Source organism: Bos taurus, chromosome 14, assembly GCF_002263795.3.
Source record: "Bos taurus isolate L1 Dominette 01449 registration number 42190680 breed Hereford chromosome 14, ARS-UCD2.0, whole genome shotgun sequence".
In the NCBI taxonomy this organism is placed as follows: domain Eukaryota; kingdom Metazoa; phylum Chordata; class Mammalia; order Artiodactyla; family Bovidae; genus Bos; species Bos taurus.
This window is the reverse complement of record NC_037341.1, coordinates 19130016-19146615: the sequence shown is the minus strand read 5'-3', so window position 1 is coordinate 19146615 and position 16600 is coordinate 19130016. Positions and strand designations below refer to the sequence as shown.

At 49.7% G+C, this 16600-nt stretch overlaps 1 protein-coding gene across 4 annotated transcripts in view; it reads left to right on the top strand.

The window, feature by feature from the left end:
• The window catches only part of SPIDR (scaffold protein involved in DNA repair), a 275881-nt gene extending 259584 nt beyond the window's left edge, over nt 1-16297 (top strand). For all 4 annotated transcript variants that reach the window (XM_025001813.2, XM_025001816.2, XM_025001815.2 and 1 more), the window contains 5 exons: nt 474-620; nt 10025-10118; nt 10851-10968; nt 11185-11238; nt 15985-16297. In XM_025001813.2, the coding sequence (XP_024857581.1) occupies nt 474-620; nt 10025-10118; nt 10851-10968; nt 11185-11238; nt 15985-16119 (548 nt within the window). In that variant the 3' untranslated portion in view covers nt 16120-16297. The remainder of the gene's footprint in view (nt 1-473; nt 621-10024; nt 10119-10850; nt 10969-11184; nt 11239-15984) is intronic.
• The last annotated feature ends 303 nt before the right edge of the window (nt 16298-16600 follow it).

The following is a 16600-nucleotide window of genomic DNA, read 5'->3' as shown; positions in this document are numbered from 1 at the left end:
ATGTCAGGCTGTGTAAATACTGGTTGATGTGCAGCAAATCCACATTTTGCCTTTTGGAACTTTCCCTAAGTGTGTTCCACCCACGGTAGTCTGCATCCGTTCTGGCTGGAGTCTGCAGATATGGGGCCTGTAGGTACGGAGACCTGACTCTCTGCTTATAACCCGTCAGCACTCTTTCCAGGAACCACAGTAGGACCCTGCCTGGACAGCATATTTTCAGTGTTGAAGCTGCGTGACACGAAATTGATCTTTCTGCATCGAATGTGAACCCGTGTTTGTGTGTGTTTACAGCTCTGGCTCCCTTTCTGCATAGGCTGTGTCCCTGGACACACAGGGGCCCCACACCAGTGCCCCTGGCCATCCCTTCTGCCACTAACTGCCAGGAGGCTGGCAAAGGATGAGTCTTTCCTGGCAGGAGAACTTGCTAGTTTCAAACCTAGAACTGCAGTAATCCAAAGCATCTCTGTTGGCAGGTCAGATTGTCTGTGTTGGCCGAACTGTCCTCCTGCCTCTGAAACCCCGTGAGGGTGTGACCCTGGGTGCCTGGGAGCTGACGGGCCCCCTGCGTCTGGATGAGCTGGGCCCTGCCACTCGGGTCAACTCCATTTGCAGCATCCAAGGTGTGTATCGATCTTGATGGAAGAGAGATTTGTATTTTCTTAAATACCCCACTCACTTTGTGTTCGTTATTTATTCAGTGAGTGTTTGTTGAGTACCTGACATAGGGTACATGAGGAACAAAATGAAAAGACGCCGGCCTTTCAGACACAAGCAGAGCCAGGTTGGCAGCCTCTGGGGCTCCGAGTGCCTGTCCTGGGCCCTCCCTGTGGGCACAGACAGGAGCCCTGAGCCGAGGGGGAGGGGAGGGTGAGCCTGTCAGATGAGGGGCGGGGCGGGGCGGGGGTGGGGGGCGAGCACACCTGCCCAGGCTGCTGACGGGGCAGGGTGGGTGAGCTCCGAAGTGGGAGGAGGTGGCAGAGGTGTGTGTGGCGGGGGTGGCAGTCGGGGGTAGGGGGATTCAGGGCGGAGGTGTATGTGAGGGAGAGTTCGGTCAGGAGACCGGACACGTGGGGGAACAGTGATCTGGGACAGCACCGTGCTAGTCAGTTTCCAGAAGGTACAGAGGTTCCACACGTACGTCGCGGGCCTGTGTCCTCCACCCCAGGGCCACTCGACCCCCAAACCCCGTGTGCTTTTTATGAACAGCAAAGGCTGTGACCCCACTGCTGCTTGAGCCCAAGTCCCCTGTGTGATTGTGAGGCTGAGCACGTGTCCGCTGTGTTTCCTTCAGTGCATTCCCTTTACCCTAGTGTTCCCACCAAGATGTAGCTCCTCAGGCTCATGGACTTGAAGAAGGCAGGCTCCAGCCGTCAGCTGGGTCTGTTCCTGCCCCCGCTCTCTCATCTCTGCTCCAAGGATGGCAGGACTGACCTCAGAGACTGGTTAAGGAGTCCGTGGGCTGACGGGGAAGCCAAAGTTCTGTGCTCCGACTGCCACAGGCGGGCGGCTGGCTGGGGGCTCGGGGGCTGGAGCCAGCGACAGCAGGGATGGGGCCCAGACTGCCACCCCTGCCCAGGCAGAGTTGGTGCAGGCCTTTCAGAAAGGTGGGAGGGCACGTGGGAAACCCAGGACAGCTGCACAAGCTCCATGTGCTGGAGGAGAGGGGCCAAGGTGGCCAGCTGGCCCTGTCCTGTTCTGCTGTCCCAGCTGTGCTAACGGAGTGGAACAGTCAGGTTTTTGTCTTGATGAAGCCCTGTTTTCAGCACCACGGGTCGACTCTGGAGTAAAATGGGGGCTGGCTGTTGGCTATTGGGAGGAGCACAGGAGAGGTTGGCTGAGAGTCTGGAGGCTGGGCAGGCCGGTGGACAGGCGTGAAGGCCGGACTCTGCAGAGCCGCACAGACTTTCCGCGGCCTATGCTCTCCAGGCTCCCATCCCCTCGGGTCTCCCAGGGTGGGTCATCCAGGCTCAGAGCCCCTGGAAGGAGGAGGAAGTGACTCCGGGTGACAGTTCCCACCCCCAAACCCCTCCCGCATTTTATGAGAAAATGTACCTGAAGAGCTGGCTTCCTGAGAAGGGTTTGGAGCCAGACCGCTCTTACCTGCAGCCAGGGAGTAAGAAGCATAGAGATGCAGGCCAGGAGCGTGCAGACAGTGGTGAGACAGAGACTTGCCTTTCCTAAAGAACCTCACATTTTAAAGAAATAATAATTTACAGTGAGATTTACAAAATACAAAATTTAACCATTTGAACAAGAAATTCGGTGGCAGTCCATTTACAGTACTGTGCAACCCTCTCCTAGTTTACATTTTGGCCTTTGTCGTCTCACTGGCTTTGAAAATAGAGTGGCAGCCTAGTTTTCAATCACAGTGTCATTGAGCAGAAATTCACCCTTTTAAAGTGTGCAACTCATTGTAGTGTATTCATACAGTTGTGCAAGCATGGCCACTAAGCTCCAGAGAGAAACCCTGTGTCCGTCAGCACTCATATCTCATCCCCTCCCAGCCCCTGGCTCCTGCTCCTCTGCCCTCTACCTCATGGACACTCATGTGAATGAATCATACGCTGTGTGCTCCTTGGTTTCTGGCTGCTTGCACTCAGCAGGACATTTTCAAGGCGTTTCTCAGGCTTTGTTCCTTTCTGGGGCTGAATAGTCCATCATATGGATAGAGCCTGTTTTATTTATCCATTCATCAGTGGATGCACACTTGTTTGATCCTATAACTCATGCTGCTCTGAATTTTCATGTAAGGTCCTTGGGTGGACATCTACTTCCTGTTCTTTGGGTGTATGCCTGATGTCTGACATAGTTTTCATGTGGGCCACAATCACAAATAGCAGCAGCAGCAGAAGTTGTGCTCCCTCCTCACGTGATGGGGGAGGCATCTGTAGGAAGTGGCCCTTCAGAGGGCAGAACGTGAGGCTGAGACTGAACACCCCATGTCCAGACGTGGTGACCAAAGGGAGTGTCGGGAGGTACAGCCCAAGATGAGGGAGATCAGGTATCCTCTGTGACCGGTCTGGAGAGGGGCAGTGTTGGTGGAGGGTCTCTGGCCAGCGGTGCCTGTGGAGTGACCCTGGGCCGACACAGGCTGCCTCGCGCTCCTGGAGCAGAGCTGTGACATGTGACATCCCCCTGCTCCGTCCTCCCAGCACTGGGTATTCTCAGGTTGTAGATCGTCAGTCATTCTCTCAGGTGTGTGCTAGTGTCAGGTTGCTGATTCAGTTTGCGTTTTCCTGACAGCATGTGCTATGGAACGTCATTCCTGTGTTTATTTGACATCTGTATATCTTCTGTGGTGAGGTGTCTGCCAAGGGCTTTGTCCGTTTTTATTTGGGTTACTCACTTTCTTATTGAGTTTTTTGAGTTTTTCATATATTTTGGATAGCAGTCCTGTCCTAGATAGGTATTTTGCAAATATCTTTTCCCATCTATGGCATCTCATCTCTTAACAGTGTCTTTTGTGGACTAATTTTAATTTTAATGAAGTCCAACATAGACTTATTTTTCCCTATGAATTGTGGTTTTGATGTTGTATTTAAAAACTCATTGCCGGACTAAGGTCACCCAGATTTTTTTCCTGTTTTCTTCTAGGAATTTTATAGTTTTGCATTTTACACTTCAGTATACAATCTGTTTTGAGTTAAATTTTGTAGAAGAGGTAAGGTCTTTTTCTAGATTCCTGTTTTTCCAGGGTGTTTGTCAGTTGCTGTAACACTATTGGAAACACTGTCTTTTCCTCTATTGAAATGTCAGGTCAGTTGACTGTGTTCGTGTGGGTGTGTTTCTGGGCTCTCTGGTCTGTTGCGTTGGTTTTTTCTTTCGAGGGTAGGATGCTGTCTTGATGACGGTGGCTCTGTTGTGTGTCTGTCCTCAGCTCCATTCTTCTCCAGTATTGTCCTGCCTACTCTAGGCCTTTCTGCCTCCCGTGTAAACTTGAAACTTGGCTTATGGTATCCACAAAGTGACTTGCTGTGCTTTTGATGAGAATTGTGTTGAATCTGCAGTGCACCTTAGAAAAAGTGTACATCTTAACAGTGTTGTCTTCCTGTACGTGAACATGGACTATCTCTCTCATAATTTTGATCTTTGATGTATTTCAGCAGTGTTACAGTTTTTCTCATACAGATCTGTATGTATTTTGCTACACTTATACCTAAGTATTTCATTTATTTTAGCTAATATAAATGGTATTGTATGTTTTTAATTTAAAATTTCACTTGTTCATTGTTAGTGTATAGGAAAGCAATTGAGTTTTGTATTTTACCTTTGTATCCTACAACCTAGCTACAATCATTTTGTAGCGCTAGATTTTTTTCTTGTTGATTCTTTGAGATAGTCTATATAGGAAACTGTCACTTGTGAACAAGGACAAGTTTTTCTTCACTCCCAGTCTCTATCCATTTTATTTCTTTTTCTGGCCTTCTCACCTTAGCTGGATTCCCAGCACCAGATTGAAGAGAAGTGATGAGAGAGACCTCCTTGCCCTGTTCCTGATCTCAAGGAGAAAGCACCACCTTTCCCACCATTAGTCAGTGATGTCAGCTGTCAGGTTTTGAGTGTTTGTTGTTTTTTCAGCTAAAGATAATATCTCTTTATTCCACATATTGAAGGGAAAGAATGTACCGGTCTCTTACTTCCCCTCCAGTCAGTTCTGATTATTAAGATTGATAATGTTCCGTTCTGTAGCTGTAAAGCTTTGCCCTTTGTTGCAGGTTGATCCTCATAGATGAAAAACAGTAAATGGTATTTTATTATAATGATTATATAAATATTTTTCGCTGAACAGGAAACTAGTACATACTGTATTTCCTTTCTTGTATGATTCTTTTCATGGAGTTTTGTGTTGAATTTTGTTTTACTTACACTGCCTGCTCTATACTCTTAATTATTTTCCAAATCCTCAAAAATGGTGACAGATCTTTGGAGCCATCCTTTTCCTATGTAATTTCTCTCCTGGAGCCTTCTGTCCCTCTGAACCTTCCTTGACTGATTGCTCTGCTGTCAGCTGTCATCTAGGCCTCCTCTGTATTAATCCTTTAGGGTCATCCTTTCCTAAATCACAGAACTTCTTTATTGGTTTATTCCAACTGTAGGCTTTTAATAAATGTTCTTTACCAAGGTGAGGAAACTTCCTCTGTTCGTTGATTAATGAGAGTTTTTATCATCAGTGGGTATTGGATTTTGTCAAGTGGCTTTTCTACATCTATTGATACGATCATATGATTTTTCTTCTTTATTCTGTTGATATGATAGACTGTTGTTATTTAGTCGGTAAGTCATGTCTGATTCTTTATGACCCCATGGACTGTAGCCCACCAGGCTCCTCTGTCCATGGAACTTCCTTGTAAGAATACTGGAGTGGGTTTCCATTTCCTTCTCCAGGGGATCTTCCCGACCCAGGGATTGAACCCGTGTCTCCTGCACTGGCGTATATTCTTTAGTGCTGAGCCTCCAGGGAAGCCCGGTGATAAATTACACCCGGTGATAAATTAGTTGATTTTTTAAAATATTGAATTGGCCTATAAACCTAGAATAAGTCCCATTTGGTCATGGTGTAATCCTTTTTTATATATAGTTGGATTAGATTGCTGATATCTTGCTAAGGACATTTGCAGCTCTGTTCATGACAGACCCTGGTCTGTAGTTGTCTTTTCAGGTAGTGTCTGTATCTGGGTTTGGAATTAGGTGCATGCTGTTGTTAGGGGATGAGCTGAGAAGTACTCCCTCCCTCTGCTACTGTCTTCTGGAGGGAACTGCATAGGATTGGTATAATTTCTTTCTTAAATGTTTGCTCCAATTGATCAGTGAACTCCTCTGGGCCTGGTGCTTTGTTTTGGAAAGTTATGAATTATTGATTCCGATTCTTTAATACAGGCTTACTTCGTTTTATAGTGCTTGGTGGATACTATGCTTTTTACACATTGAAGGTTTGTAGCAGCCGTGTGTCAAGCAAGTCTCTCCCTGCTGTTTCTTCAGTAGCTCACTTAGTGTTTTGGTGTCACATTTTGGTAATTCACGCAGTATTTCAATTTTTTTCCTTATGGTTATATTTGTCATGGTGATCTGTGATCAGTGATCTTCGATGCTACTATTACAAAAAGATTGCAACTTGCTGAAGGCTTAGATGACAGTTAACGTAATTTAGCAATTAAGTATTCTTTAATTAAGGTGTTCGTTTTTTAGACATTATGCATTTGTTGCACATTTAATAAGCCATAGTATAGTGTGGACGTAACTTTTATGCACACTGGGAGCCAGGGATCAAACCCAGATCCAGCCATTGCCTGGCTTGCCAGAAGGGGGTTGCCAGTGGTATGAAGACCCCAGACAAAATGTATTTCCTCAGCTCGAGTCGTGTTCTGTAATTGGAAGGAAATTGCTTAATCCCATGTAATTGTAAATATTGTTAGCGCTCACGGATACCGTAGGATAAAAGGAACTGTGGTTTGTACCAGTCTTCTTTTTCTTAATTCATTTAGGAGACTCGCCATAACTGTGTGATTGAGTCTCTGTGCTGGGAGCCCTCCCCTCAGCTTGGACTCTGCCCTCTGTGAAGACAAGCCTTCCGGCTGTGCTTTTACTGGCTTAACTTTGACTCAATCTTGATTAGATTTGTAAGAACAATGAAATTAGCTAGGCAGTCTTTTTTAAATCAGGATGTATTATTTTCCTTTTCAAAAAGTCATTCAAGGATGCATTGCAGGAATGCATTTTAATAAACCAAGCCTACTTAGTTCTCATTATTTTATCCTCTACAGATAAATTTTCTCCTAATGTTTGTTCTAGTGGAAAATTAAATTCTTTGCTCCAAGAGTGGGAAGGATGACTCTCCTGTTTTTCTGGAAACTTAGTTCACATCTTACTTTTTCTCACATGTCTCATTTCACCACTCTTCAACAAGGATGGTCTGAGATTTGCAGTGTATCTTGATGGTATGTACAGTGCTTCACATTCCAAGAAAATTAGACCAACTCAATCTCCTGTTTAAAATTCCTTCCTGGCTTCTCATCCCTTCCAAGATCAAGTCTAGAATCCCAAGGAGACTTGGAAGGTGCTGGCCCGAACAGTTCTCTGCTGTCTCACCTGCCTTTTTCTCTGCCTCAGGGTAAAGGGTGGGCCTGTGCCCCTCCCTACCAGCAGCCCCACCTCAGCTCCATTCTTTCAGGAAGCCTCCCCTGACACTTAGGCCAGCCTAGAGGGCCTCTCTTAGGCCCCTCTAAGGGGTCTTTTCCATTTCTCAATTTAGCATGTATTTTATGTTCTACTTTTTTTTTTCCTTCAAGACACTATTTTTTAGAGCAGTTTTAGCAAAATTGAGCAGAAGGTTCAGAGATTTTGCACATTCTCTCTACCCCCACACATGCACAACCTCCCCCACCGTCAGCACCCCCACCAGATGGTGCGTTTGTTGTAACTGATGAACCTGTACCGACTCTCATCACCCAGAGTCATAGCTATAGCTGGGGTCACTCTTGGTGACTACATTGTGTGGATTTAGACAAACTTATGACATGCAGCCATCATTACAGTGCTGTACCGAGTGGTTTTCCTGACCTAAAACGTCTGTGCTCCACCTCTTCAGCCCTCCCCCTTAATACCTGGCAGCCACTGATCTTTTCACAATCTGTATAGTTTTGCTTTTGCCACAATGTCCTATAGTTGGAATCATACAGTCTGTAGCCTTTTGAGATTGGCTTCTTTCGGTTAGTAATATGCATTTAAGGTTCCTTCATGTCTTTTCATGACCAGAGAGCTCATTTATTAAAAATTACTGAACAGTGTTGCACTTTCTAGATAAGCCAGACTTTATGTATCCATTCACCTACTGAAGGACTTCTTGGTTGCTTCCATGTTTTGGTAATTAAGAGTAAATAGCCACATGCCAATGTGGAGAAGGCAATGGCACCCCACTCCAGTGCTCTTGCCTGGAGAATCCCATGGACGGAGGAGCCTGGAAGGCTGCAGTCCATGGGGTCGCTGAGGGTCAGACACAACTGAGCAACTTCACTTTCACTTTTCACTTTCACGCATTGGAGAAGGAAATGGCAACCCACTCCAGTGTTCTTGCCTGGAGAATCCCAGGGACAGGGGAGCCTGGTGGGCTGCCGTCTATGGGGTCGCACAGTCGGACACGACTGACGCGACTTAGCAGCAGCAGCAGCAGCAGCAATGTGTATGTGGACCTGTGTTTTCAACTCCTTTGTGAAAATACCAAGGAGTGTGATTGGTTCATTGTACCATAGGACAGTGTTTAATTGTGTAAGAAATTGCCAAACTGTCCACAGTGGCCATACCATGTTTTATTACCACCAGCAGTGACTGCAAGCTCCTGTTGCTCCACATCCTCAGAAGCATTTGGTGCATCAGTGCTCAGGACTTGGCTGCCCCTGTAGGTGAGCAGCAGGGTCTCACTGCTGTGTTCATAGGTGTGCAGGGGTGTCTCATTGCTGTGTTCATAGGTGTGCAGGGGTGTCTCATTGCTGTGTTCATAGGTGTGCAGGGGTGTCTCATTGCTGTGTTCATAGGTATGCAAGGGTGTCTCATTGCTGTGTTCATAGGTGTGCAGGGGTGTCTCATTGCTGTGTTCATAGGTATGCAGGGGTGTCTCATTGCTGTGTTCATAGGTGTGCAGCGGTGTCTGATTTCTGTGTTCATAGGTGTGCAGGGGTGTCTCACTTCTGTGTTCATAGGTGTGCAGCGGTGTCTCACTTCTGTGTTCATTTGCATTTCCCTCATGACATGACACTGGACATCTTCTTGTGTGCTTCTTTGCCGTCTGTGTATCTTCTCTGGTTAGGTGTCTGTTGAAGTTTTTGGCCCATTTTTTAATCAGGTTATTCTGGTTCTTATTATTGAGTTTTAACGGTTATTTGTATATTTTGGATAGCAATTCTTTATCAGAGTGTCTTTTGCGGATATTTTCTCCCATATTTCATGATATTTTTACTCATTTGTTTATCTGCTTTCCCAGTCAGACTGTGGAGTCCATTGTAATTGTGGCATTTATTCTTATGTTCACAGTGCTACATTTATATCCCACAGTAAAAAACATTGTATACATATTTGTTTGTTGAATAAATAAATCACAAATGTTGGAGTAAAGAGAAATAGGGAAACCACATAAGAGGAGATACTAACAAACCAGTAAGAATCTTTCCTTATCAAGAAAGTGGAAACCAAGATGTGGGATTCCATTCCACCATCCAGGAGGCAGATGCTTACTGTAAATGTCCAGGCAGTGGGCGAATGTGAACAGTGTGAGCCAGAGGTCCTGTGGGATGCACCTCTGAGGGTTTTTCCATCTCTGGGCTCACACTTTTGGACACAGTGACTCCGTCCACCCCATGAGTCCATTCCAGGGGAAGAGCCCTTCACGGAAAGGGCCCAGTAGACAGATGCCTGCTGCCTTGTCCTAGAGCAGTTTGGACGCCTAGTGTCCAGTCTGGAGAGTGGTCAGGGGAACCCTGACGTAAATCTTCAGTCATGCAGAGCCTCAGGGCAGGACGTGACGGCGCAGGCATGCGTTCTTGTCACGTACTCATAACACGCATGCTGGGAGAACGCAAAGACAAAAATACTCGGGTAGGTGGTAATAGGCTTACGCTTTAAAACTTGTCCTTTGCTGTAACTTAGTGCAATAAATGGGAATTATAATAAGTTTGAAAGTGAAAGTGAAGTTATTCAGTCGTGTCAACTCTTTGCAACCCCATGGACTATAGCCTACCAGGTTCCTCCATCCATGGGATTTTCCAGGCAAGAATACTGGAGTGGGTTGCCATTTCCTTCTTCAGGAGATCTTCCCAACCCAGGGATTGAACTTGGGTCTCCCGCATTGTAGGCAGATGCTTTACCATCTGAGCCACCAGGGAAGTAATAATAATAAGTTTAGGAGCATTTATATAAACTCACAAATTGAGGAAACAAACCTGGGCACCTCCTGTTACCATCTGTGACCTGAGGGGCACAGAGAGGCTGGGGGACAGAGCCGCCTCTGAGCCCAGCTCCCCTTCCCTGATCCCAGGCACCGTGGTTGCTGTGGACGAGAGCACCGCCTGCTCGTGGCCTGTGTGTGATCTGTGTGGCAGCGAGAGACTGGAACGGAGCCTGGCAGACAGGTAGGGGGCAGCCGCCAGGAACCCCACGGCCTGGGGCTAAGGGGGCACATGGGGCAGCCGAGCTGCCAAAGGAGGCTGGGCGCGTTTTCTCCCCAAGTCACCACTGCGCTCCTGCTGCTCCCTGAGGCTCCTCTGGTCCTAGAAGAGAAAAGAGCGGGCTTCCTCAGCTCCTCTGTTGTCAAGTGGGAGAGAAAGAACTTAGGGCAAACATAAATGTGTGGCATGCTGGTGACCGCACGGGCGACCCTTCGCAAGCTGACATACCTTCCTGCCCAGCATTACTGCCCCCTGCCCCCCACACACCCTGGACCCACCCTCCGAGCCAGTCCTCTGGCCCCACTGGCCGTTAGAGGCACCCAGGGCGCCCTCACTTTCCTGCTGCTGGACACCTGCTGGGTGGTGGCCTCGGGCCCAGACCAGACAGTGCAGGCCAGGACTTGGAGACGACGGGAGCGTGGAGCTAGGTTCCTGGGAGGCAGGAAGGAGCAGGGACACAGGTGACCAGAGCAGGTCTGCCTGGCCCCGCCCCTTGTTGGCCAGGCGCTCAGCCGGGTGAGCTCCCTGCCAGGTCTCTCCCTCCTCCGGCCACTCCACAAGTGGCCAGATCTCTGCGCCCAGGCTGCTTCGGGCCTGTGTCAAGACCTGGGTTTCTGAACGTGACGCCCAGACCCGGGGTGCAGCAATTGTCTGTCCCCACCAGGCTCCCACTCTCTGTCCTCTTGTCTCCAACAGCAGCGGCACCTTCTCCTGTGGGGACTGCTCCCACGTGGTCACCTTGCCCATCCTCAGGAGGCACCTGCAGGTCTTCCTGGACTCCCCCTCGCAACCCCGGTGCACAGTCAGGGTCAAGGTAGGAGCCGGCAGGGGCTGGTGCGTCTGTGTCCACCTCCAGGGCCCCTTCACCTGCGGCCAGGAGGGGGCTGCCTCTCCTGGTCTCTTCCCGGGGAGGGAAGGCTCAGTCTCTGCAGTGGGGCTGGTGGCCTCGAGCCACACGGCAGTCCCCGGGAGGGGTGTTTCCGGTGAGTGGGGTTGGGTGTTGACGCAGCCCCCTTGGTGGTTCTTGCAGCTGCTACAAGACAGCATCTCTTCGCTCCTGAAGTTTGCTGCCTGCGAGGATGGGGTAAGTGGAGGCCCAGCCCCTGGGTGTGTGCTTCTCCCCTCTGCCTGTTCCTCGTGTGCTGGGCACCAATAGAGGTCAGACTCTGGAGGCTCAGCTCGGTCCCTGCTTCCTCCTCTGACTCACGCCTTTCCCTTTCGGAACTGAGGTTACTTCTCATCAGTCCTGCAGGAGATATGGGGCTCTGTCCCCTGGCTTCCACTGTGATAGGATGGTCTCAAGGTTTCAAGTTAGACCTAATAGAACAGCTATCTGAGACATACATTTTTTAAATTGCTGGGTGAGTCTGAGTGCATGGAAACCTCTCAGAGCTACCCTGACTGAATGGTGGTGGCTTTGTGAAGAGGTGTGAGGCATGCTCCTGAAAGAGACTGCCACCTGAGCATACACACCTCACCTTACACGCTGACATTACCTTACACATCCATCTCACCTTACACACCCACCTTACCTTACACACCCACCTTACCTCACACACGTTACCTTACACACCCACCTCAACTTACAGACTGGCATTCCCTTACACATCCACCTCACCTTACACACCTGCATTCCCTCACACACCCACCTCACCTTACACACCCACCTTACCTTGCACACCTGTGTTCCCTTACACATCCACCCTACCTCACACACCTACCTCACCTTACACAACCACCTCACCTACATGCCTACCTTATCTTGCACACCAGTCTCACACATCTACCTCCTTACACATCCATATCACCTTACACACCCACTTTACCTTACACACCCACCTTACCTCACATACCTGTTACCTTACACAACTGTTACCTTATACTACCACCTCAACTTACACAGTGGCATTCCCTTACACATCCACCTCACCTTACACACCTGCATTCCTTTATACACCCACCTCACCTTACACACCTAACCTTACACACCTACCTCACCTACAGGCCTACCTTACCTTGCACACCCATCTCACCTTGCATACCCATCTCACTTTACACATCCACCTCATCTTACACACTGGTATTACCTTACACACCTCTCACCTTACACACTCACTTTACCTTACACACTTGAATTCCCTTACACACCTACCTAATTGCACACACCTGCCTTGCCTCACACCCTTATGGAGCAGATAGCTCTGTCCATGTCAGAGCCATGCAGAAGCTTGTGAGGGGCTTGCGTGTCTGCTCTCAGTGTTTGAAACCCAGGTGGCAGACGTGCACAGCTCCTGCAGTTGCTGGCAAAGAGGATGCTCACATCGGCAGAGCTAAGGGTTCCCACAGCCACAGGCCCACTCTGCATCCAGCCTGAATTTGGAGGCTCCATGCAGCCCTCCTAGCTGCTTGCCAGCCCCTCCTGGGCTTAGGGGTGGGGGGAGAAGTGGCACTTATTACAGTCTTTACTTTACACCAGATGTCAGAGTTTTGAGTAAATCGGAATGTCCGTGCACAGAATCTGTAAGGAGCCCTGGTCTGGCTGCGGTTCCAACTTGAATCCCCAGCCTCATGCACCTCTTTAGAGCAACTTGTTGACCCCCTGCCCCCTCCCCCCAACAAACCTTCATCCAAGGGGCTGCTGTGCGGTGGGGACCAATGTCTCGAGGAGGGCTTGTGGACAGGTGTCCCTGATCGTGTTCAAGTGTGATGGGAATCAGCAGTTAGAGCAGCCAGCCCCCATGCTCCCTGCTGTCCTCAAGATGGGCAGAGGCCACACTGACTGGAGAGGCCACAGGGACAGGGCTCCTGTCAGATGCAAAGAGACCCGCAGAGGGAAGGTCACTGCAGTCTTCACAAGCGACAGCTAGAGGGTAGCCAGCCTGGGTGGGGACGACAGGGACCCTGCGTGTGTTCTCTTCAGATGGAAGTCCTGTGTTTCACAGGTGGTGAGCCTGTGGTTCGGTGACTGTTGGTCCTTGGGTAAGGCTCATGGATTGGAGAGTTCCAAGGTAGGGGGCTTTAAACAGACACTAAATATGGCAGGTCCATCTCACCTCATGCCCTCAGGGAGGAGAGCTCTGTCTGTGTCAGAGCCATTTGGAATTTGTTACCGTGGAGGATAGGATGCTGGGGGAGTTCTTCTCAAGGAGAACACAGCAGAACAAATCGAAGCCCATGGCTGAGTGCTTAGGGATGGCACCCAGAGCATCCATGGGCCCTGCAGTAACCCGGGTGCCTTTCCTGGGCCCCAGGCTCCCTGGACAGTGGCCCTCGACCTCCTGCTCTCTTCAGGGGCCTGGAGTCTGAGAGGCCTGGTAGGAACCCACTCATTCACTTATTCCCTTTTAATGGAGGCAGGCTGTACCTCCCACACATTCGACTTCTCGACTGCTTGCATCCTAGAGAGCTTGTGTATGCTTGTGTGTATGTGATCCATGTGTGTGGGGCATGTGCACCAGTGCCCTGGCTGAGAGGCCCAGTGGCGAGCACCTCAGTGTCCCCTTTGTGCTGCTCTGCCAGCAGAGGCGAGGCCAGTAGGACTGGGGAGGTGCCAAGCTCGTCACCCCCAACCCCGCCTCTGCACTCAGTGGATTCTCAGGCTTTATGTCTACCTGGAAGGAAGTGGACACGGGTGTGGGTGAGAGGGGGGCATTGGCCACGAAGACCACCTGAACTCTGTCAGTTTAGGGTGCGGATGTACATTCACAAATTGCAAAGAATCAGATGACTCTCCATGAGAACCATGACTGCATTCCCAGAACAAACTGTGCCATTTCTGGTAGGACCCAGGAGTGTTGGGTCTCAGGCCTCCACTTAACAAGGTCCAGCTTCAGATGTGAAGGCAGTGGTCACACCCACCACTCTACCTGAGTGACATCACAGAAGCAAGAGTCAAAGAAAATACACTGTACCTTTTAAAAACAGAGGCACGTTTTATACTCACACACAAATACATGTATTCATGTAAACGAGCACGTGTGAGTTTGGTACTGTGATTGTTTTTAACTTCTTCATGTTAATTTCCCCCCAATATAGGTATAATTAAATCTCTATTTATAAATGATAGAGTTATTATTGAAAACTATAGCTGCCAAACCTGGCATTTTAAAAAGAGGGTATTTTTCAGACTTTTTTTTCCAAGTCAGAGTTTAGTGCTTGTATCCAGGGGACCTGGGCCCCCCATGGATACACACCGGGGAAGCCCTCGTAGACGACACAGCGGCATACAGCATCACCTTGTCCCTCTCAGCCCTGAGTGGGAACCTCCTGCCCCCTTCTCCAGCATCTCTGCCGCCTTCCTGCCACTGCGCCTGTGCGAGGCCCCTCATGAGCACAGAAGCCCTGGGAGTGACCGAGGGGGTGTGACCTTCATGTCTTGGCCACAGGAGCCCGGCGGGAGGCCTCCACACTGTCCAGTCTCATCCTCTCATTTCCCCCCTTCACCTGCGTGGACCTCAGCTCTCTCCCTCGCTTTACCTGAACGTGCTACCAGGGAGGTCGGACCTCCCTGTGAACCACGGTGGGGAAACAGGGCATTTGGTGCTGTGCCTGTCTTGTAGGTGGGAGACGGGGATTGCAGTGAGCTGGCTTCACAGCGTCCACATCCCAGACCAATCTGGACATTTACTGCTGCAGAAGGAGCCATCTCAGGCCTCAGTGTGTCTATGCTGTGCACACAGACCCACTGTCTGGACATGGCTCTGCTGGGCAGCAGTCACAAGGCTAGACTGTGGTCACAGATGTCCCCCAGTCCCTGGCTGGCCCTTATGCTCCTGTCGGCTGGGACCTCGCTGGGCCCTGAGCCAGAAACCCACGTGGTCTGGACCCCCTCATGGCATGCGTCTGGTCCTGAGCAGGGATGGGGCACACTCCATGCCCCTCCCACCACACCATGCTCACAAGAAGCCAGACACGGGGTGAGGGCAGTGAGGTGCCCATCAGGAACACAGACGCGCCAACCCTGGCCATGCTGCTGACCGCCCAGCCTGGGTCTCCCTGCCAGGACACGTTAATGATGGAAGGGGCAAGTTAGCACTGAACTCAGTGATCACAGACATCCATCAGGTGTCTGGCACAGAGCAGGGCTGGGAGGAGCCCCAGCACTGCGCCTCAGGTCCTGTGGAGAAACTTCCCAAAGAACACGTGACCTGAGGCTTCAGTCTTCCTGAAGACCAATAAGCCTCTCTTTTTGTTCAGCCCTATTCCCCCAAAGAAAGTGTCCTGAGGTCTGATACCTGGAGACCAGGAGGGCACAACATACTGCCCAACTTGGTCACCGGGCCCCGTCGCCTGGAGCTCTGCATTCCCAAGTGGACATGATGCTTGCCCAGGGCTAACCTGTTCCCTGAGACTGTCATCAGACAGTGAGATGGAAGGCCTTTCTACAGCATGGGGAGAGGCGCTCAGCTCAGGGCAGCTCTGGGAGAGATACCTTGTTGAGGCAGGCAGAGCAAGTCCTTGACCAGAAGTGCTGGTCGACTGCGGAAGTGGGAGTCAGCAGCAGGCGCGATAGAACTCCCGCTGGGACCCCAGGCATGGCTTCCCGTGTGCTTCCCCCCCAGCTTCTGTCCTAGAGCGGCCAGCTGAGAGGTGTGCGCCTTGTATCCACTGACAGACATCGATAAGAGACATTCTTGATGTTCTTGTGTAAAAACAAACTCAGCTACCAGAAAAAAGCAGTTCCTTTGCTTGTATCACAGCCTATTCTCACCTCCAGAGAGGGTCACGGGCCAGGGAAGGGCCTCCTGCTCTGGCTGTGGTGTGCCAAGTCGGCGGGGAGCAGGGTGTCCAGGGCTGTTTGCTCTAACCAGCCTGCCTCTCCTCCCTGCAGAGTTACGAAGTGAGGAGTGTCCTTGGAAAGGAGGTGGGGCCGTTAACCTGTTTTGTCCGGTGCATCACCACCCACCCGACCAGCAGCGTGGGATTGGAGGAGGTTGAGCTCCTGAGCGAGGGGAGAGCCTCTTGAGAACACTGGCAACGGCCACAGGATCTGTGAACTTTACCAAGTGGCTGAGAGGTGGTGGTGGTTTGGGTAATTTCTTAACCCTGGGCAAAGTGAATGTACTTTATGATCTTGAAATGGAACTTCATGTTAGTAAAATGGCTTTGTAAACTATAAATCAAAATACTTTTTTCTATGATTATGTATTTTTTATTACCTTTCTGCATGTTAAAGCTTAAATAAGCTTCAGGCCTTCGTATTTATTTTAGATAATACAGTAGAAAAAATTATTTTGTCCTACTGTAATTTTAAAGTGTTCTGTTCAAATTTTACCATGATTCAACAGGTTTTTTTCCCCATTTCTTTTAACATTTCCTCAAAGAATACCCAGCAAAGGGCCAACCTTTGTCCTCTCGTCTATTACTGCCCTGCACAGTCAGTGTCCAACCTAAGTACTTTGCAGTTCATTATTATTGTTTGGAAAATGTTCTGGGGGCACTATGTC